The following is a 22,979-nucleotide window of genomic DNA, read 5'->3' on the forward strand; positions in this document are numbered from 1 at the left end:
GGGGCTGCTAAGCTGTTTTCGAGTTTAGAGACCCCTCATTGGAAGTGAGAGACTGGAGCTTAAATAAAGAACAAGACTTGGCTGCCAACTTTCAGGGCTCCTTCTGACATGCCTTTGTCTAGTGAATCAAGGCAACTGGGAGCAAGGTGCCGAGGAAATGTCATCCTGTCATTACTGGACCTGCGCAGGATAGATTGTTAATTGTGGCACAAAGCATTCCTTCACTAGGTTTGCAGAAAGAAATGCTCCCATATGAAACCAGTACTAGTTTAAAGGGAGGTGACAAATTGCTAAACACTAGCCAGAGAGCATTTAGTTCCCAACCACGTGAATTACCTATCTTCAAATCCACCTTTGATGTAACGGCTCCCTCCCGCCCCAGTGCCCATGGTCCTGGCTTTTCCTTTATAAATTGCAGTGTTCTGTAACCCAAATCTGTGAAAAGAGTAAAGATGACAAATAGCACCAGGGCTGGAAGGCTCTTTAATAGCAAGCGTATGGTAATTACATCCTTGGATGTGGTCCTTGCTCTCATGGGAGGGAGGAGGAAGCAGATGGGACAAGGTGCAGAGAGAATTTACACAGTTCCCTCTGAAGCGTCTAACAAAGGACACAGTTTTTGGCAACCCATTTCACAGTTTGTCACTTACAAGAGAGCTCTCTGAAAGGAAATACAGACTCAAAGAAGGCACACACATCACACAGGAAAAACTCGCTGTCTAAAAAATAAAAAATAAAAAAAAAAACAGAAACAAACAACAAAGTCCCTTGCTTTTGTTCCTTCTGATTTGCTTCTCTGGAGAAATCTCACTTGTACACAAATAAGCACTGGTCTGAACTCTGGGTTCGGATTTGCCCAGCACTGAATATTTATTTTAGTGCCTTTTAGAAAGCTGGCATGTGTAGAGAGTGTTGGTCTCTGCCAGTTCAGAAGGTTCTGGTTAAGGCCGAACCTTGAGAGACAAAAAGGAAAGCCCAGAGAAAGGTGGTTTATGAAGCGCACACTGTCAGCTTTCTCCCAACACCAGACGACTTGAACACAGTCCTAATCAAACTGAACGTGAATTCCTACGTAGCTTGGGACACACTTTTGACTGTTCAGAACCTCTCAGCCTGCAGTGTGGTGAATGGGGTTTCTAACAGGAAATGCTCAAGGTCATGACTGTGGACCACAGGCTGCCAGCGTCCCAGCAAGTTTTACAGCTACTCTGTACAAAACCTAAAAACCTCAGCTTCTCACGTCACGCTAGCTACCATCAAACCAAAGTGACTTGGTTTGTATGAAGGAGGAGTGTTTCTAATGTAAATACATTTTATGCATCTCTGGAGAGGATGCAAGAAGCCATGCATGGCATCTCCCTCAAGGTTTGTTCCAGAGACAAGAGCCCCCACTGAGTTTCACTGACACCAGAGCACCAGTGGAAGAGAGAGCTGGTATGGCCCACACTCTGCTGTCACAGCCCCTTGAGCCAATACTCTTGAAGGCAAGCTCTCCTGGCAAGCGGCTGATTTTATTTTTAAGGGGAGGAATTCCACCAGGTGCGAGGGACACTTGCCATGCCTTTGGCTTGGCAGGGGGCATCATGAAAGTCACAGAGCCATTACCAGCATCCTCTAAGCAACCAATTCTCTAGAGACAGCCAAGGACACAAGTTGTCCTGTGTCCCAGAAGGTAAGTGTGGGTGGGCTATGTTTACAACTCAGATGGATGGAGACCTAACTCCTCACTGCACCTGTCCACCTTCTCCCAACACACATTAAGTCTTGCCCATCCCTACATTCCTCTCACTGGAAAAAAACCAGATTTGATTAAACTGTTTCCCAACTGGTGAGTTTTAACATGCAACAACTAAAAGTTCCAGTCTGGGATCACAACACCCTGAACATATGTTTTGTGCTCGGAGAAGAAACTGAAACAATATTCAGAGACATGCATTGTGCTAGAGAACGGTTCTGCCTGTACTGAGCAGGGGTGGCACCCCCAGACCCAGTCTGACTTAAGCGCACTGAAAACCTAGTTCAGGCACTAGCGCGCAGGACAATCTCCTCACGTAGCGGACAGTTTGTGCTCTGGTCATGGAAACACAGAATGTACCCTGTGCTGCAGGGAGCCCAGGAGTCCCAAGTGGACCCTTCGGTCTGACTGACCCCTAGTGATGCTAGGCACTGCACTGGGCCTCACTATGCGCCCTGGCTCTGTTCTTCGATGTCTGAAGCCTGCTTGGCTCAGTGCCATCACCAGGCAGAGGAAAGTAACCTGACAGATATGGGAAAAATGTCTCCGTGGATCACTCAGTGATAGGATCCGCCTCTTGAGTGCTGTCAGTGGCTAGTTCAGATTTCAGCTGGTCACATCGGTCAGCATGCCGTCAGTCCTTCCCTGTATGTTTACTCTCACTGTCTCTGTCTGCTACCTACCAAGTCTTCACTGTCACTTTCCTGAGTGCTAGGACAAGCAAAGTGTTCACTGCCATTCCCCTCCAGCTAGTCTTCACACCAGTCTCCCCTCTTGGGTTACCTGCCTACCACCTCCAAAGCCTTCAGCATAGTGGGGCGAGGAGCAGCTCTGCCTGACACTGACATTCAACAGAGACAAACCATCTTCTGGGACCTCTGCTTACCCACCTCTCAGAGTGACAGAATCTCATCAGTTGCCTGGGATAGAGCCTACCTCAGGCTCCAGGGATCTGGATAACTGCTGGCCACCATATTCTAAAGTAGCTGCATGGCCAGCATCTTAAAGACACCATCTTTGGCAAAATTATGAAGTATCTCTTTCCCATGTCCCTTCAAAGCTAGAAAAGTATATTGCCCGGTTTCATAGAGAAGTCACATGACTTGTCAGGGTCCTGCAGTCAAGGGCAACTGTCTTTCCCAACCCCCAAAGACCCTTCCCCCATGCTATGGCTGCCACTAGAATGCCTGCCTCTGTAGGCTGGGAGGGGTCACATCTGTCTCACTGTGGAACGGGTAGGCTCGGGTGTGCGCACAGGCCCACCCTGGAAGGGACACACACAACAGCAGAAGGAAGGAGGCTCGGAAGGGTGATGGATGTGTGGATGCCTCTGGGGTTTGCCGTGGAAATCAACCACATCCAGGGATATTCTCTCTTCCTCACCCCTGGGCAGAAGAGGAGAGTTTTTAGCAGCCCGCTGCACCACTAGGAGGGGGAGGGGTCTTAGCTCAACTTGTACAAATAGAGACCATTAATGTGGTAACACCAAGTATATCTGGTCAAAGTTTAAATACATTTTTGATAAAAATTCATCTTATATTAATGTTCAAACACATGTAAATTTAGATTTGAAGCCTCTGTGTATAAAATTGAAGGTTACCTCAGAATGGAGCAAACTGCTCAGGCATCCTCATTTAGCCATAAAAGCCATATATTTGTGTGACCTACTATATGTAAAAGAAGGTTACCCGCCTTGGACAGTACCTACCAGACAGAGAGCTCACTCTCCCTGCTGTATGCTCACAAAGTGGGGCGATGGGCAGGACTCAAAGGCTGGACCTTGCACCCTGGAAGGAGCACTCAGTGTGATGTTGCTAATAGGCTACTTCAAGAGAACTTACTTGGCTTGGTATTAATAAGTTTCTTCCAGACAATAAAACACACAGGTACAAAAGCACAGATGGAAACCAGTGTGTGACATCACCCAGCAGCTGAATTCTACAATACACCAAGGAGCATGGGACTCTTCAAACTGCCCCTGGGTTAAATAGAGAACGTCCAGACATGCTGGCCATCCACACAAGCTCCTGTCAGCACAAGTGGTCGTGGTCATCTCCTTCTTCTTCATCATCTTCTTCTTTTTTAAATTTAAAATACCAACAACATAAGTGGTGTGGGTGTGCATTTGAAACAAGCCCAAACTGGATGCACAGAGCAGTCAAGCACTGTCAAGGGGACACTTGCACCCTAAGTTATGAGAACCTGAGACAAGCGTGGAAGGGTCTCACAGTGGCATCAGAGAATACCTTGCTAAGTACTTACTGGCTAAATGATGAGAGCAGTCACTCCTGGGAGTTGTCTGTGTGTCCTGATCATTAAATCATCCTCTTGTAACCCAAGCAATCTCGTAATTAAGATTCTTACTTTCAGGTCCCTTTAAAAATTTCACTGCAAGTAGGTTCCCTAGAGTAATTAATTATAATTTTAAATGAATTAACTCACTGGGAGCCCTTCTTGACATTCTCTAAAGAATAAAAGATTAGGAAAGCAAATGATTTCATTTTATTAATATTTCTATCCTAGTTTCTTTTCCTGTTAGATTTACCTATGGCTTCAAAGCTTAAGGGGCACTTGCTCAGATCCGGGCTGCTCTCACGATTAAGTAAGCTGCCATCTCGTCATAAAGAGAAAAGGTTATTGTTTCATATGCAGGCTTATAAACAGCATCAAGAAACCAATCGTTTATATCTTTCACCCCATCTATACTTTCCACTATTAGAATTTAAAGGCGGCTTTGGAAGCAGCAAGCTTTAAAACGATCAAACACCCAGGAAGCATCTACACTGACCAGTGGCTGGCGGCTGCACGCCCGGGGAACCAAACGCAAACAGTGGTGAACTCTCCAAAGGAGCCTCAGCCACCCTCACCCTCTGCGCTTGCTCATGTGCAGGCGCATGACTAGATATGAAAACTCATGCTTTCTAAGCAAAGCCTTTCACTTACGGACACTTAAAAGGTACACAAATAGTGCAGGCTGCGTTTCTCCTCTGTCATGCTTTTCCTCAGCAAGGTCACCTGTGAGGACTCAAAACACATCCTTAATACATTCAGAGTTCTCTACATTCCAGTTAGGAAACATAATCCTCCAACATAAACTCAAGAGGGAACAGGCAGCCACAACACGGACGGACTCTAACTTCAAAGGGGCAAAAGCTACCAAGACATCTCCATAGAGACCCTGCCAAGGTGGGGCGGCAATTCCGGTCGCTGCTGAGCAAACCTTGTCACAGATATTGTGTGGTCATTTAAAGGGTATTTCATTTTCATTCTGATGCCAGGAGCCGGATGTCCTGTTTTGAAGTGCTAATGCAAAAGGGCTACCCCAGGAGCACCGAACTCCATCTGGAGGACCGGACCCCATGGGGTGCACAGGGCTTACTCCCCTTCTGCAAGGTGACCTAGGAGTTTACTGCTGACTGACCCCCATTTGCGGGTGGTCCGCCTCTGGCTCCTCCTCCTCCACATCTGCACTGTACTCTTCAAAAGCGTCGTCATCTGCATCTGGAAGCCCCAGCAACTGGAGAGAAGAAATTGGACAAGAAAAGCAGCAGCTGTAAGCATTGCAGGCAGAAACCCAAAGGCGTCACACGCCCAAATTCATCTGCTTAGCACTGCAAGTGCAACCCTGGACTCACCTCCCCCACCTCAGCGGTTACAAATTTAACAGGGAACACACTGAGTCTTCATGGTCTGTTGATTCCACTGGCGACCTTGGGGAGGTACGGGGCCCCGCAAACCACACATGTGGTGGATGTGCATGCCGCTCCCACGGTGTTGGTGAGTCACACCACAAGCATTGCCTATGTCCCCAAATCAATCCTCTGCTTAAATTTCTCCCCCGCAAAACACTTGCGGTTATTTACGGTAAGTGGCACATAGACATATGATGAGTAGCAAAGGGTTAAATTTTATGGCATGTTAGTAAGATAACATCATATGTAGACTTAAAACTGAATCTTAAAATTACTTAATGATATAAGATGAGTATAAAATGTAAAAATGGTCAGTTATGATATAGATTGTCTTAAAATTCATATGGATGCACATAGAAAAAGAACTGCAATTAAATATTTTCAAATGTTGAGTTTTCTTTTAAAATTTTACATTCGGTTTGTGTGTTTGCATGCATGTCACAGCATATATGTGGTCACAGGACAATGCATAGGTGTTTGTTTTCTCATTCCATCATGTGATGCCCAGAGACAGAACTAGGGTCATCAGACTTGGCAGCAGGTGCTACAATCTTGTGTGTGTTTCTTTTCATTTCATCTTTAAATTTTTTCCATTTATTTTATATGTATAAATATGTATTTTATGTATATGTATATATGTATATGAATATTTTGCTAGTGTGTATGTGCACTTTGTGCATGCACGGTGCCCACAGAGGTTAGAGAGGGCATCATCAGATCCCCTGGATGTTGGTGAGTTCTGGGGATCAAACCTGGGTCCCCCCAAGGAGCTCTAAATCATTTCCCTAGCCTCCGTTTCATCTATGTTCCACAAGCCTTCTATGATGTTCTATGACTATGACCAGGGAAGCACAACAAATTTAAGGTGAATATATTTCAATTTTGTATACGTGTGCATGTCTGCGTCTTTGGTGTGCTCATGTGAGTACTGGTGCCCTTGGCAGTCAGAGGCGTGGGATCTTGTGGATGGAGCTAGCGTTACATGCAGTGAATGCTGGGAATCAAACTCAGGTCCTCTAGAAGAACAAGCACCCCTAGCTGCTAAGCCATCATCTCTCCAGCCCCATGACAACAGTTTTTAATGACATTGGTCTTCCATTAGATACTGAATAGTACTAATCACTCACAATCAATATGAACCAAAACTTGTGGGCTGGCAGAACACCATGACCTTCATTGCTCCTGGACTTCTGTACGGGATGATGGAGTCAAGAGTGACCAAGAGACATTCCACCCCAGATCTGTCACCTTTAGGTCACTTAACAAAGTGGTCCCAGTGGCCGAAACATTAACTGCATTAAGACATTGAGGTTGGCCTGTTTACTCCTCATGTGGCTTCTCTAAAGCCCTGCCACCCCTCCTCCACTCTCCCTGTGGCTCAAAATGGGCAGGTGGGGGGGACAGTAAGCCAGATGTCCCAACTAAGACAATGCCTATCTCTTAAGTTCTAGAGCTCTCAGTCCCAGACTCCCAGGAAAGCACGCAGGGCAAAGCTATCTGTGAGGTGTTACTGGTCACAAGTGAAGATGGCCACAGCCAGGTGCAGATGCATGCTGCTTCCATAGAGCTCACAGTGGCCAACAGCTCAGAAAGTTACTGCTCACTTGGGAAAGGACAGCGAGAGCTTGTCCAGCCCTGGCACACCAATCTCATACGTCTTTGGAAAAAAAGAGAAGCCCGGTTGTCTCACTACTTACTGTCTCCTTCCCACATTCTAATGAAATACAGGACAGAATCTGCTTCCTGGGAGATAAGATGGCTAGTCACAATGAAAGTAGACAGTTGCTAAGCTGGTGGTCAGCTTTTATTTGAAGAGTTGCTGACACCAGCTCCCACAGTCGAGCGAGGGGAAGTGTCTAACAAAGTGGGAATGCTTTCGCAGCATTAGGAGCCTCGACATCATCTGAGCACCCCAAGAGGAAGACACAAGACCACTCTGTAAAGCGGAATGCCACTAACTACAGAACAGTCAATCCAACATCCATCCAATTTAATCTGAGGTGGCAACTGGCCACTTAGAATGCTGTGTTCTGATGGATTCTGAGGCTCAATGAGAAACCATAGTTTAGTTAGCCATGACATTCATGGGTAAGAATAGTACAGCTGAGGCATGTTTGTAAATACACATATCTATAATGATTCTTCCTCAGGGGACATGGGTTACTCAACCCCAACCCAAGCCATAAGAAGCCCTCAATCCCCTCTCATGGACTCAGCAAGCATTGCTGAAGTAGATCCAGCAGGCTAGTTGACTAACCACACCTCTTCCCTTGCCCCTCTTCATACCTTACTCTTTTTTTCCTTTTCTTTTTTTATTAGATATTTTCTTTACATTTCAAATGTTATGCCCTTTCCTGGTTTCCTCTCCGAAAACCCCCTATCCCCTCCCCCTCCCCATACTCCCCGTTCTCCCACCCATTCCTGCTTCCTGACCCTAGCAGTCCCCTATACTGGGGCTTATCACCTTCACAGGACCAAGGGCCTCTCCTCCCATTGTGACCAACTAGGCCATCCTCTGCTACATATGCAACTAGAGCCATGAGTCCCACCATGTATTTTCTTTGATTGGTGGTTTAGTCCCAGGGAGCTCTGGGGGTACTGGTTAGTTCATATTGTTGTTCCTCCAATGGGGCTGCACACCCTTTCAGCTCCTTGGGTACTTTCTCTAGCTCCTTCATTGGGGATCCTGTTCTCTGTCCAATGGATGGCTGTGAGCATCCACTTCTGTATTTGTCAGGCACTGTCAGAGCCTCTCAGGAGACAGCTATATCAGGCTCCTGTCAGCAAGCTCTTATTGGCATCCACAATAGTGTCTGGGTTTGGTGGTTGTATATGGGATGGATCTCCAGGTGGGGCAGTCTCTGGATGGTCATCCCTTCAGTCTCTGCTCCAAACTTTGTCTCTGTAACTCCTTCCATGGGTATTTTGTTCCCCCTTCTATGAAGGATCGAAGTAGCCACACTTTGGTCTTCCTTTTTCTTGAGTTTCTTGTGGTTTGCAAATAGAAGAATGAGTATCGATCCATTCTTATCTCCTTGTACAAAGCTCAAGTCTAAGTGGATCAAGGAACTCCCACATAAAACCAGAGACACTGAAACTTATAGAGGAGAAAGTGGGGAAGAGCCTCAAACATATGGGCACAGGGGGAAAATTCCTGAACAGAATAGCAATGGCTTGTGCTGTAAGATCAAGAGTTGACAAATGGGACCTCATAAAATTGCAAAGCTTCTGTAAGGCAAAGGATACTGTCAATAAGACAAAATGGCAACCAACAGATTGGAAAAAATCTTTACCAATCCTAAATCCAATAGAGGGCTAATATCCAATATATACAAAGAACTCAAGAAGTTGGACTCCAGAGAACCAAATAACCCTATTAAAAATGGGATAAAGAGCTAAACAAAGAATTCTCAACTAAGGAATACCGAATGGCTGAGAAGAACCTAAAACATGTTCAACATCCTTAGTCATCAGTGAAATTCAAATCAAAACATATCTGAGATTCTACCTCACACCAGTCAGAATGGCTAAGATAAAAACTCAGATGACAGCAGATGCTGGCAAGGATGTGGAGAAAGAGGAACACTCCTCCATTGCTGGTGGGATTGCAAGCTGGTACAACTACTCTGGAAATCAGTTTGGTGGTTCCTCAGAAAATTAGACATAGTACTACCAGAGGACCCAGCTATACAACTCCTGGGCATATACCCAGATGATGTTCCAACTTGTAATAAGAACACATGCTCCACTATGATCATAGTAGCCTTATTTATAATAGCCAGAAGCTGGAAAGAACCTAGATGTCTCTCAACAGAGGAATGGATACAGAAAATGTGGTACATTTACATAATGGAGTACTACACAGCTATTAAAAACAATGAATTTATGAAATTCTTAGACAAATGGGTGGATCGGGAGGATATATCATCCTGAGTGAGGTAACCCAATCACAAAAGAGCACACATATGCACTCAGTGATATGCACTCACTGATAAGAGGATATTAGCCCAGAAGCTCAGAATATACACCTTACTCTGTGCTGTCAACTTAGCATGTGCCTAGTGCTATCTCAAGCAGCGTTACACATGGTTCTCAAGACCAGGAGACACTGAGAGACTACCCAGAGTCACTGAGTTAACAGCAGAGCCAGGACTCAACCTCTGCTGACTTGACTGCAGTCTACCCACACCTACCCATCAGGCAGGCTGCTGAGGGTATGCTTGTCAATTCCCAGCCTGGCACCGGGAAGTTTCCATGCTTTCTACTGGACAAGACGTGTTTTCAAAATGCCTCCCTAGTAGGAAATGTATACAAGTAAGGTTTGCATTATGGCAACCTGTTAGCACATATAGGCTGGCAAACTACCAGAACTAAAGCCCAGAGTTCCAAAAACATCATACAGATATGTAGCAATCCAGCACGGCTGCCAACGTTCCATACCGTGGGTGGTGGAGGATCTAAATCAGAGGTGAGATGACAGACAGCCGGGTAAGGAGCTGGGGCCCTTATTGTATCTGTGCCCACGTGTTCTTATGTGAGAATGGAAAGGGCAAAACCACCGCCGACAGGCCTGATCTGGCTAAACGATCCTTGACAGTCACAACTGGGCAATCCTAGTTTAGTGTTTTTTTTTTTTCCAGCAGCCTGGGACTCAAACAAGTTTCTGCTCATTGTGTAAAGGAACACACTGGTATTCCAGGCCTGGCTGTCCACAAGCTCCCTTGGAACACAATCACATAAACTGTCCACAATTACATAATCGTCTAGGCCCAGCAGGCTATGTGGGCCTCCACTGGAAAGGAAGAACTGTCACCAGTTGAGAATTAAAATTCTCTAGGCCCTGGTCTCCTGTGGGACTAATTTCAGGTCCAGTGGACAAAGTTGCAAATTACTTGAGGTTGTGGCTGGAACGTGGCACCCTGAAGGGGCACCCTGAAGACATCAGCCACCTTGGGCTGGTGTCTTTGCGCTGAGAGTGGAGGTGTATGCGGCCTCTAGAGTCTAGAGCATCCTGGATCAGCTAGAATGTTGGTGAATATTGTGTCCTTGTGGCTTCAGGCTTCCAAGGGAGAAGCAGCATTTCTCACACTTGACCATGTCTCTGACTCACCAAGAACACTACCTACAGGGCAGACCCTGGCTCATGGAGCCTAAGGGAGGCCCCATCTCTGCATTTCTGTTCTGAGGGGGTCCTAGAAGCCCCACTCTGGGCAGCAAGACTAGTTAAAGTATTTGGGGGGGGTATTGAAACTGTCTGTCCTAAAACTCAAGGTGAGTTTCAATCAGTCTTCTCTATATTAGGAGGGAGAAGGAGAGGCAAGATGGAGGCAGGGGTGGACAGGGGAAGAGCGGCAGACACGTTGTGGTCGGGGCATTCGCTGTGGTAGGAGCACTGGCACTGGCCTTCCAAAAAATGACAAAGTTTTGTTTTTGCTTGTTTACTTTGTTTTGTTTTTTTTTTTTTTTTCTTTTGGTTTTCTTGAGACACGGTTTCTCGATTTAGTCCTGGCTGTCCTGAAATTTGTTCTGTAGACCAGGTTGGCCTCAATGTCAGAGATCTGCCTTCTTCTGCCTCCTGATTGCTGGCATTAAAGGTGTCACCACCACTTGGCCAAAAATGACAAGGTCTGAGTGTTCATAACATGAGCAGAAAACAAAGGATGAGGAAAGGTTAAATTTCCAATTTTGAATGTCATTCCTGCAAATCTACATGGACAGGAAAAACCATTTTTCTCTTGGGCTTCTGCCCCACTTGGGTGGCTTGGCAGTGGTGGAGTCTCTCACTTCTTCAAGGCTACTGGGTCAAAGGCAGGGTCAAAGGCAAGGGCTTGGCCAAGCACTGCTCTATGCCATGAAGATTTTCTTGTGTGGTGTCCTCCCTGCCTTCCCCGCTGCTGGATTGCAGCCTTAAAACACTGGTCTCCTTCACACCAGTGCCCAGAACCAAGAGTGTGTTTTTCTGGTAGGAACCCCTTTGTTCAGTGTCACAGCATCCTCAGAGATAAGACTGGGCCACACAGAGGAAGAAGCCATGGGAGCCACAGGAACTAAAGCCAACCTGTCCAGACCATCATGATAACATTAGCCGAAACAGCATTCGATGCTGCCACAGGCACGGGTATGGTACCCAGCCTCCATGAAGGAGAGAGGGGAGAAAGCTTCCTCTCTGAGAGAGCAGCCACCTGAGCCAACACAGGCTCTGCCTTTATCCTGGCTTCACCCTGCTCAGTGGCCGGTGCTCCTCTTAATCAGCTCCCAGGAGGCAGAAGCCAAATACGCTGTGCTGTCCTTTACCCTCCAGAACAAGGCTCTGGCAACAGATGAGTAGAACATTTTTGTGGGAAATCTGATGAAGTAGGAGAAAGATAGAAGGAGGAAGGACGGCTCAAAGAGGAGAAAAGGGTGACACTTTCTTCAAAGATCTGATCAGGTCTCAGCGTGTGTGAAATGAGGCTGTGTGATGTTGATTATTTTGGTGTAGAAAGTGCAGGCAAGACGAAGGGAACGCAGTCCACAGACACAGCTCCATCCAGGTGGCACGACCTTGAGGTGAGACTACTCTTCAGGCTGCGGTTGCCATGGGCCAGCTTTTTAGCAAGGTCAAGCCAACAGGGATGACGAGGTCCCTTGGGGGCCATGGAAGGCTACAGACAGATAGGTCCTTATCACTGTGGAGAGACTGCACGAGGCAGGTGACTGGCTGATGACCATGTGAAAACAATCGTGACTGGAAGGGGGCACACTGGCATTTTAAAGCCCCCCTGACACCCCGAATGCAGCTGTCTTAGGGATAGCGCCGTGTAACTCCCAACACCCAGGGGAACACAGCACTGGTTTCCTGGCTCCTAATCTTCCTGACTGGATAAGGTCTTCTCTCAACTAGGGCAGCAGCAGCAGCGAACCCCCTGCCCGTGCCTTCTTTCAAAGCTCCACACTTAGTTGAGAGCAGCAGGGACAGGAGGGGTTCAGGGTTCCCCACTGACTTCTCGGTCCTGCAAAACTGAGGTCTAAGCACCAGACCCTAGCTTTTCCTCCCACACGCCCTCCCGGTCTCATCATCCACTGTGACGCTCCTTCAACGCACTGCCAAGAAACTCAGGTTTCATCTCTTCCTCGTTTTCTTAGACTCCACTGCAACCCAACAGCAAGGCGAGCTGGGTCGGCTTCCCAGCCATCTCCACCATCCCAGGCTCCTGTTCCACTTCTGCTATTTTTAAGCTGGCCTCACATCTGCCTGGAAGATGGTGCTGCTTTCTGTTCTGGTCCTATGCTTCCTGCTGACAGCCGTTGGGAGGGAGCACTTCAGTCTGCAAGAGGGCACCTCTGAAGAAAGGACATCATCATGCCCCACCCCCCACCCCCTGCTCTATTTCTTCGGGCTCTCTATAGCTGGCAAACCCAAGTCCTTCCACAGCTATGAGACCCTATGTCTTCCTGAACTCCCCTCTCACTGTGCCCAGGTTCCCAACTCCAAACCCTGTAGCTCTGTGGGTACTTCCTATATCAGGAACACAGGCAATCAATCTCCTGACCCTAGGCTTTCTTTCAGAGTTGTCTTTGTGCCTGGCACCCCACCGCCAACCCCCGGCTCTTCCCCGTGGTCATGACTCTGAAATCTCTGAAATAGCTTTCTCATTGAAGAGAAACCCACCGAAGTTCTACTTCTCCTAACGATAATGTTCTCACCCTTCCACTGAGAATAGCTAAAGACTTTTCAAGTATTAGACATGGAAATAACCTCTTGAGTACAGTGGGGACTTGGAAGCCAGAGAGGTCAGCCTAACCTGGATGGGAAAGCAGGAGAGTATACTGTACTTACATGTCAAAGCCCAGGGTCCTTTAAGGGAACAACTACAGCAGGGTCCCCACTTTACACAGGAGGCCCTCCAAAGGTCCATATTCCTGGGACAATGAGCTAAAAGAGACAAGGTCTGAAGCCTTGTTTGTTTGTTTGTTTGTTTGTTTGTCTGTTTTGTTTTTATTTTATTTTATTTATTTTTTTAATCCCCTAGAGTGCCTAGGAGCTACAACTCAAGCAATGAAGGCCACCTCAAGCAGACACGGCTCTCAGGTCATATAGCAGGGCCAACAAGTCCTGTGAAAGGCACTATCATCTGGGTCTCCATTTATTCCTGCCCATGAACTTGCAAACACGCTAACCTGAACTCAGACAACGCCACACACACACACACACACACACACACACATGAGGGATATCAGAAGTTTGAGCCAGGAGACACAAAAAGATGCCAAACAGACTTACTGACCTTGAAATGTTATGCAACCAACCTCCCTGTGTTCAGAGGACTATGAAACAAGCTTGAAATATTTAGTAGAGAAGACTGAAAACAGCTTGAGAAATACACAGAAATTCCACAGCACACCGCCGAATACATGTACTAGAATCATAGCGGGCAACGAAGCAAGCTAGGGTGGGGCATGCTGTGATGCTGGGGATGATGTTGGAAGAGAGAGGGAAGTAAAAAAAAAAAAAACACCATCAAACTAGGAGCGAGTATTCACTGGGCGTGTTCATCAGCTAGCATGAAGGCAGACCAACCACCAGCTTGCCACAGAAACACACAGTCCAAAATCCTGAGAGGGGAGGCAAGCTTTATGCAAGTGTTTCTGAGACCTGCAACAAGAAGGGGCTCCCTTCCTCACAGGCACAAGTGTGGACATCTTTTATCTAGATCTCCAGCCATGGCCCCTGGTGAAAACACCTCTATGATAAAAGGCAAAAGCAAAGCAAAACAGACAAAACCTATGGCTTCCGGCTTCCCGGTGGATTTGGAATTTACTGGGTGAGAACTAGAGTACCTCGTCTTCCGTAAAGGCTCTTTGCCTCCACCCTATCAGTACTTCTAAACTGAGGCTAGAAATAGCCCTCGGCAGCCCTGCACTTAACAGCCGTGGTGCACCCTGCTTTCTGCCTCCCCACAGTGGCTGCTCTCTTCATACTACAGGGCCGACAAACAGACAGAACACTCCTGGGTCTGCCCACTCTCCTGCCCATCCCTGCGATCAGTGTGCAGTGACGGAGGGGTGCGGGGTGGCTTCGGAAGCCGTGCAGCACCTACAGGTCTGAAGGACTTGAAGACTTTTTCCAAGACTTCATGGAGGGTCTTCTTGCCGCAGGAAGAGATGTAATCTTGGGCCAGCTGCAAGAAGGGCAGGCAGTCCTCGCTCTCGCTCCACACGTGCTGGAGGAAACAAAGAACACAGGTCATCACCCTAGAGTTTTAGAGAGTCCCTCACTGGAAGTCAGCCTCCATTGCAGAGTGAAATCCACCCCCTTGGTCTTCATTGGTTTGCTTGGCAAGGGATCGGTGTCAAAGCCATAGAACTCCCCCAAGCTTTTTTGCTTGGCAAGGGATCGGTGTCAAAGCCATAGAACTCCCCCAAGCTTTTTTGCTCCCAGTCTCACCTGTGAGGCCAACGGGTATTGCCCAGCCCATCCTCTCCGAAGGAGTCTGAGGGTGACTTTAAAAGGGCGGGGGAGGGGGTGGAATCAGAGCCTTTGCCTTCAAATTCCTTAACTTTGCCTCCAGCTACAGCTGAAGAATTAATTAACCAGTTTGTAATCATGAACTTGGAACAGGGTGTTCCCTCTGCAGATCAGCCCTTGAGTGGGGATGTTGGTAAATTTCTCCAGACTGAAATGAATTCAGGAGAATATGCAAAGTCGGCCCTGAGCCACTTAGGAAGCCTGGCCTTGCTCAGGGTCCTCATCCCCTCAGCACATTAGGAGGGCATCCTCCCAGGCATCATAAACAACCCAGCACACGTGGATATCAATCTGCATCCAGGTTTGCTGCTATTACTGGGGCTGGGGGGACATTTATCTAGGTGAGGAAATCTGTGTTATCACATCTTTTAAATTAGGGGTAAAGATCTAGAATAAGCTAGAGAAACAGACTTGAGGTCTGGATGAAGAAGCCCTAGTTCTGCAGAACCAACAAGCCAGAAACATGGGGCACCCCACAGGTACCACAGGTCTGTCTCAAGGGTTTCAACTGAATGGACAGTTTTGAGGTCTGGGAAAAGGGAGGTGTTTGGTGGATGGAAGGAGGAGATAAGACCTAGTTAGAAAATGGTCTGAGGTCCGTGTGGCACCCCCTGCCTGCTTCCATTCTTGTGCATGAGCAGGGCCATCACCCTACAAAGTTCTGCTGGCCACCCTATGAGCACATCTCACCACCTTCCTTCTTACTGCGGGATGTCTAAGAAGGGCTGCATAGATTCCCCACACAGCTGGGGTGAGCAGGTACATGTGTCATCTCCATACTCCGATTGTCCCAGTTACAGTCTTAATGGTGGCTTTCTGACCCGCCCAGCTGCCCTACACCAGCAGTCTTCTCTAGTGTTCCTCCACCACCTCACAGAGCCACTAGAGAGTTCCTCACACCATTCGCTATCACAGACCCTAACACTGTGGAGCTGCTGAAATGTCACATATACAACTACTTCCTACACAGTACAGAAGGCTAACTGTACAGAGCGCTCCTCAACTCATTGTCTTGCCTGTTCTCAGTCGACAGAGATGCAGCCAGACAGACTATCAGTATGTTTGGCTAATAAGCTTGCACAGCGCTTGCCTCCACATCACATCTGTAACGCCATTCCAGATTCCTTCAAGTTTGAATCCAGGGTAGACATGGGGTGACCACCTAGCAGCACTTAACGTTCTATCTGCCTTCCCTGGGCACTGTGTGAGTGCAGAGTGAAAAGCTAGTGGCGTATCAGTGTGTGTGCAGTGCTGGCTGGCAGCCTGGGCCTGGTCTGTAAGTAGTGGGCACAGGGAGATTTTCTGCATCTGCAGGGAGACGGTAGCAAGCTGGGCTTCCCACCTGCCACAGACAGGAGTCACAGGATGAGTAAACCTGAAACCCAGGGTGACTTTGCTGTGACTGCTCTCCTAGGCCACTTGGATTGAAATCAATTCATAAGCAGGTAGATCTAAAATAAACAGATACGTAAGCAAAACCTTATAGACTTCTCTTCTTAAAAGTGCATTTGGGCTTTAAATTACACAGTAAGCAGAAGTGTCTCATTTAGGCAAAAACAGAATGGCAGCGCCCGACGTCTGGCGGTGGAGCGCATTGGTGGGGATCACCGGTGGGGAGCACTGGTTAGGCGTTTCTCAGCTTCCTTAGCCTCAGGAAGACATCTCCTGACTTCCCATCTCCTGACTTCCAATCTCCTGCCTCCACTTCTGGAGCTATTTATTGCTATATGTTGGAGAATTTAGACTTGAACTCCAGGAAAGGTCTTCTGCCTAAAGAGCCTTCATCAACTAGTACAGGGGTTCCCAGAGTCCCAGCCTTACTGGTTTTGTGGACTTAAGAAAAAAAAAAAAAAAGACCTGTAAAGATGGCTGTGAGGTTAAAAACACTTGCTGCTCTTGGTGTGATTCCCTGGTCCCTACACTATAGCGCAGGACTGTGTGTGACTCTGGTTCCAGGGTGGTCAGCACCTCTGTAGGCACCAGGCACATACGCAGTGCACATACTCACATATGCAGGAAAAAGACTCGTACACACAAAGCAATAAATAAATCAGAAAAAACAAACAAAAAAAAAAACCAAAGCAAAACCCTTAACTGTAATCACTGTCTGCAAGGTACCATGAAGAAACAGGGGCTTGGATCATGACAACTTGAAAAGACACCATCCACAGACTGCTAATCATCTTATTTCTACTGTCTTTACAAACATAAAGTATTTAACTTTATTTAAAATACTTCTTTCCAAAACTAATGGTATCTAGCACTGTTAGAATACAAGGCAGGGTGACTTGAGATGTAACCATGAAGTGTGTGTGACAAAAAGAAAGATGATAAAAGGAAAGAATCGTAAAATCAGGTTGAGTGGCTGAAGTCCCAAAGTCCTGGGCCATAAGGTACAGCCACTGTAACGGCAGCCGGGAAAATACTCCAAGCACATATAATCAAACACCCACATTAGCCAGGAGAACACTAGAGCAGGAACTGGAGAAACTAGCTGCAGCCACAGAAATAGCTTAGCTGGGAGTGTCAGATTGAAGCATGCTGGCTGCCCTGGGTATGGAGGACGCTTGGAGCTGGGGTGAGCTCAGGCCTCCTATGATAACAGGAGATGCCGGGAGCAGGAAGTGCAGCAGAGCTGGGGTTCTTAACTGTTGACTGTCACTGGGATGCTTGTTACAATGCAGACTTCCAGGCCCATTTCACATTTCTCACTGAGAACTGAAGCAGTTCCATTACTGACCACAGCCCTGAGCTTCAGTGACTCACTTGGTCTTTGCTGTCCCCACCCTGAATGACCTGCCACTCTTACAGCAAATGCCCCATGGGGGCCCTGTGACTATAGGCCTTCTGTACCTCTTTCTGTTACAGCAGGCCTGAGCTCATCTAGCTAAGACAGCACAAGCAAGTCACGAGCAGGGCAGGGAGTGTGTTCCACTTTCTATATAGAGATGACAAGACCTGGTCATCAAAGCATGACGTTAGATCACTAGGCTAACTCAATCCCTCCAAGCTCTTCTTGTCCTGGGGGCATGCTGCTAGACCTACAGCTATAAGCTGGTGAGACCAAGAGGGGTTCAGAGCACAGATTATTCCCCGGACAAAATAAAACAAACTCCACTTACTTCCCATTCCCACTGTATTAAATGCCCTCAGTAATCTAACCCAGTTAAGGCATACAGGGTTAGGTGCAGGGTGTGTGTAAATATGTCATTTCATATACTAGCTCTGAGTAGCCTCAGATTTTGGCATCTAAAAAAGCCCCCAAACCAATATCGCCATGGGCCATCTTAGCTGATGGTGCTCTATTTTTAATTGGTGTCTCTTAATCTAAAATCCACGTAGCAGACAGAACACAGAAACCACAAGCCACTTTGTGGCGCCCAACACACTTGCATACTCAGTGGGAAGAGCACAGTCAGCCATAACTAAGGCAGCCTGCCCATCTAAGCATTCTGTCAGGGAGGAAACTGGTGCTCTAAAGGTTAAGTACCTTGCTTGTGGCTACACAGGCAGCAGAAGGCAGAGAACACCCCGCAGGGGTTTTGCTTGCATGCCCTCAACTGCCTCTGTGCATGCTGCTGAAGGGGGTCTTGGCTCAGCCATGTGTAAGTCACAGACAGCAGTTATATTTAGAGGGGGTCTGAAAATCACAGGCGTCTGCCTGCAGACTGCCTGTCAATTAGCAGATAAGTGACTGCTGGTTCCCAATCATCTGGGCTCATAACACCCCAACATTACCCTCTTCACGATTAGCTAACTATACAAGTGGCTTTGTTCTTCCTTGAAATAACTTCTATGAAGTTGTTTCACTTCTATGAAGTGATTCCACTTCGCACTTGGCTCCTCATACAGCGCTCACAGTAGTGATGGGTTTTAGTATGATTATCTCACTCTGGATGGAGCAATCAAAAGTAGTAGGTAAAGAGACACCTTTCCTCCCTCTCGCCATTGCAAGACCACGGTGCAGCCCCACCTACATACATCACAGACCCGCTCACAAATGGGAACCGTGTAAACATACATGCATACTTGCATACTCAGTGGGAAGAGCACAGTCAGCCATAACTAAGGCAGCCTGCCTATCTAACCGTGAGCACGGTTTCTTTAATAATATGGCTACTGCTATGTGTTTGGATCAGAGGGGATGAAACTACACAAAATTGTGCATCTAAACATGCTTCTGATGGGTTGTCAGGAAGGTGGAACTATAAGGTAAACCAGCTGTCCCTGCGATCAGCAATCTCTATTCTAGGTGATGTGTAGGCACTCTTCACTTAGTGGACAAGGGAGGAGGTCAGCCAGTGCTCCAACCGGACACAAACCAGCATATTTAGGAATGTACAGGAGCATATGAGCATGTGTATGCACACACACACACACACACACACACACACACACACACACACACACACACACACACACAGAGTTCTGTTCCCTGGCACCTGAATGGCTGCCCACAATCCCCTTCTCAGGGCCGATAACCCTCAAGACCTTCTGAGTTGGCAGAAGAGAGAACTGCCAGCTGGTTGCCAAGTTCCTGCCCCCCTTCTCCTGGGTGGCACAGCCCTTCCTGTCACTTGCGAAGCCACAATTCCCAACATGAAGTTTGGAAAGGGGCTACATTGGCAGGTAGCCTTCGAGGCGAGGAGACACCCAGGAGTTGCCCAGTGAAGTGGCATTCAAAGGTATCTTTGTTCTTGAGCCTCTGAAGCTACCGTGAGCCAATTTTCAGTGAGGCGACAGAGATCTGGGCTATCAGAGTCTCTTACACATCAAGCCTCAGTTTCCTCGCCTCTAAAATGAGTACACCATCTACCTCATAGATTTCTTGCGAGGCCCAGTAAGAAGGCATCTTTCAAGGTTCAGCAGATGGCTCGGTGGGTCAAGTGCTTGCTGTATAATCATGAAGACCTGAATTCAGGTCCCCAGCACCAGAAGACAAGATCCTGGGGTCTTGCCTGGGTACAGGAAGAGACAAGCCATGTGAAGGATCACCCCTAAGTGCCCTCACAGGCACAGAGGAACAGGGCCCTGCATATGCTTGCCTCACGATGCTGGCGGAACTCGGGTGGTCTGGACACCGAGTGGGGAAAAGAGAGAGTTAGGAGGTTTTTAGAATTGGGGCTGGAATCTGTCTTGCAGACGGCAGTGACATTTACAGCGATTACACTAACACAGGCTCCCAGATATGAGCACCACAAGCCAAGGGTACCCAAGCAGCCCTGCTTGGCATCCAGTGACAACAGCCTGCCACTTGAAGTCAGGTAACAGGAGGACATAGTTGTCTAAGCCTGGAAGAGAGTGATGTCCCCAAGAACACAGACAGAGGTGTGCACTTGGGGATGGCCGAACAGAATCGGGGCTAAGTACTGCTATATTCCTTCAGAGCCAACTACCTGTGCTTAGAGGCACAGTGCCATCTGTCAGTTAGATACCTCTGACCAAGGAGAGACCAAGCCTTCATCAGTGTTTGTAACTATTTAAACAGTCTTAAACTTTGTAAATTGAAAGATGCTATATAATAGTCTTACTGTTAACAAAATCTCCAAATAGCAGAGATGCTACTCAATTCAAATTCCTTCAATGCTTAACAGATTTTACACACACTACACAAGTGTTCTAACTAAGCTACATCCTTAGTTCCAGGTAAGAGTTTATACAAAGATAGGGGGGAACACCAGGTCTCTGAACTTTAAATTTGCAGGACACTTGCTGTGCATCAAACTGCTAGGTCTACTTCAAAGATTGCCAGAGAACTGGTATTAGGAAACTAATTTTGTGGGTAGGCAACTCAAGGGAAGACAAGCGAACAGAACCTAAATCTAGCTGCCACTCAAAGCCAGGAGCATACTTTGTTGGGCAGCTGTGCACCTGTCCTGTCCGGGTCTCAGGGATCCTAAGCTGAACTTCCCATGGATGGATGAGGTGTACAGACCCAGCGGGGTGGGGGATATGTCCAGCTTTGTCATTTCACCTGATAAGCCAAGCGGTCGATGCACGATGCACCACCCCATCTTCCTCTGCTGCAGCAGCGCCTCCAGCCTCAGGCCGTCGACCACACGATTACCCTCATCCCCAGCTGCCTCCATCTTACATTTGGGGACTATTATTTACAGTGCTTACAAACACTCCACGGAGCGCCATTCCCGCCCTGCCTCCACACCTCCCATCACAACCGCGTGCTCTCAGCATCTCCTTCCTAAACTGTCAGCACCAGAATACCTAGTGGGAGGGATGCTGGCCAAAGGTTTGGTCGCTGTAGTTCCTGGTTCTGGTCCCTCTGGACCTGGGTGTGTGGGTTCTTCCTCTGGAAAAGGCGAAAGGCCTCGGCGAGGACACAGTAGCCTCATGGCAGGCTAGAACCCGCATGGGCTACAAACACTTGCTGGCAGCTCATTGAGGAGCTAGGGAAGCAGGAGACCCGAGATAGGCGTGCCCCCGCGAGCGCGCGCGTGTGCACGCGCGTGCATTTTTAAGCTCCAGGGCGTAATTCCGCAAAGAGGGTCCAAAAGATCTATCACTGCGGGTGTGGACAGAGGCTTTGTGTCCGTTCGAGAGACTCGCAGGCTGGGGAGGGGGCCCTGTTGGGAGGGGCGGCTGCAGAGTTGTGTCTGAGACCCCGAGGGGGACTGACACCGCTCCGGGACCCACCTCGGATCCTGCCGCAGGGGCTGTGAGCCCCACCCGGTGGGTGCCCCATAGAGGCTCCCATGGGATGCTCTTAGCCACGCGCCCGGTGCGCGTTGGTCCGGTAGGTCGCCACACCTCCGCTCCCTGGACCCCTGCCACCGCTATCCGCCCCACCCGGCCCCCCTGGAGGAGCTTGGGCAAAGCGGAGCGCGCCCGTCCCATGCACTCACAAAGCTGTCGCCACAGCCGTTGTCCGGACATAGCACGTAGAAGGAGACGCCCGGGTCGGCGTAGAAGTCCATCCTGCGCTCCGTCTCCTCGGCGGCGATGAGCTCAAAGGGCGTGCTGGAACACCACTTCTCCGCGACATCTGCCAGCTGCTGGAAGTCCATGGCGGTGCCGCCCGCGCCTCCTCCGGGGCTCACGGCTCCCGGGTCTGTTTACACCGCCCGCTCCGCCTCCGCCCCGCCCCCACCCCCACCGCCCGCCTTGAAAGGAACCCAAGCACCCCGGGACCCCGCCAGCCCGGGGCCGCCCCGGCTCGTGACGTCACGAACTCTGGCCAATCCCCGGAGCCCTACCCGGCACCGCCCGGAGCCCGATGACGTCAGGATGTGGGCGGGGCGCCCGTCTCTGCAGGTGGCGGCGGGGTGGGGCGGGGCTGGCTCCGGACCCCTGGTTTGGAGCCAGTTTGGAAGGCTTTCTCTGGAATCCGCTATAAACGCGAGGGACGCACCCAGAAGTACAGACTGCTTGGTCCTTGCCAGGGCTGATTGTAGAGGTGCTGCGAGCACCCGGGGATACAGCTTTGCTTTCTACAGAAGCCAAAATTCGGTCCTCCCAGGAACCTTGAGTGTATTTTCTAGACTGATTTGGAAGGAAGTGTACTCTTACACGCACATCAAGCTGCGTGCTTCTTACAGATACCTTCACTGATTTGGCTTGAATTTATATTATATGACCTAAAATGGCCAACTGTTGTTTTGTTTGTTGGGCTTGAGGTTTTGTTTTGTATTTTGAGTTGTTGGAAAATTGAACCCAGGGTCGTGCTTTTCAGGCGTGTTACCACCGAGCCACACCCCAACCCTGCTTGGAAAGCAAGGAGCCTGCCCGTTGACTACACCTGTTGAATGCTCTGGCTGCTGCGTGCCCAGCAGACACACTGGTTTACAGGGAGTTCAAGAGTCCTCGTCTGAACACTTGGCTTCCGGAAGGGACACATTAAATAGCATTCATTCTATAAACATTTACTCGTGGTTATTTTTAAAGTGCGCCTTCTGAACCAGGAGCCTTGCTAGCTGGGGTGTAAACATGAATGAGCTGGAGTCTAACCGCCTCAGTAAGCTGGCAGTCTAGCAAAGGGAAGCCCAGTGAATGCACCTGTTATTACAGGCAGAAGACGTTATTCCACAGT

At 48.5% G+C, this 22,979-nt stretch overlaps 1 protein-coding gene across 1 annotated transcript; it reads right to left on the reverse strand.

Moving 5' to 3' along the window:
* Positions 1–465: 465 nt before the first annotated feature.
* Mturn (maturin, neural progenitor differentiation regulator homolog) lies at positions 466–22,026 on the reverse strand. Its single transcript, XM_021165815.3, has 4 exons — positions 21,796–22,026; positions 14,508–14,630; positions 5,157–5,252; positions 466–4,750 (listed from the first exon to the last, which is right to left on the reverse strand). Exons 1-4 carry the CDS (start codon positions 21,955–21,957, stop codon positions 4,685–4,687), a joined length of 447 nt encoding a protein of 148 aa, XP_021021474.2. The 5' UTR covers positions 21,958–22,026; the 3' UTR covers positions 466–4,684.
* Positions 22,027–22,979: the final 953 nt, after the last annotated feature.

This window comes from Mus caroli, unplaced genomic scaffold (genome assembly GCF_978045245.1).
Source record: "Mus caroli unplaced genomic scaffold, Mus_caroli_1 scaffold_7, whole genome shotgun sequence".
NCBI lineage: Eukaryota > Metazoa > Chordata > Mammalia > Rodentia > Muridae > Mus > Mus caroli.

What these genes read in the sequence shown, in the direction of transcription:
- Mturn (XM_021165815.3), bottom strand. Translation starts at nt 21,957, where the DNA reads ATGGACTTCCAGCAGCTGGCAGATGTCGCGGAGAAGTGGTGTTCCAGC. An exon ending in ACGGCTGTGGCGACAGCTTT is followed by an intron (nt 14,631 to 21,795) that starts GTGAGTGCATGG and finishes TGTTTCCTCCAG; the next exon opens with CACGTGTGGAGCGAGAGCGA. An exon ending in CGGACCACCCGCAAATGGGG is followed by an intron (nt 4,751 to 5,156) that starts GTCAGTCAGCAG and finishes GAGTCCTCACAG; the next exon opens with GTGACCTTGCTGAGGAAAAG.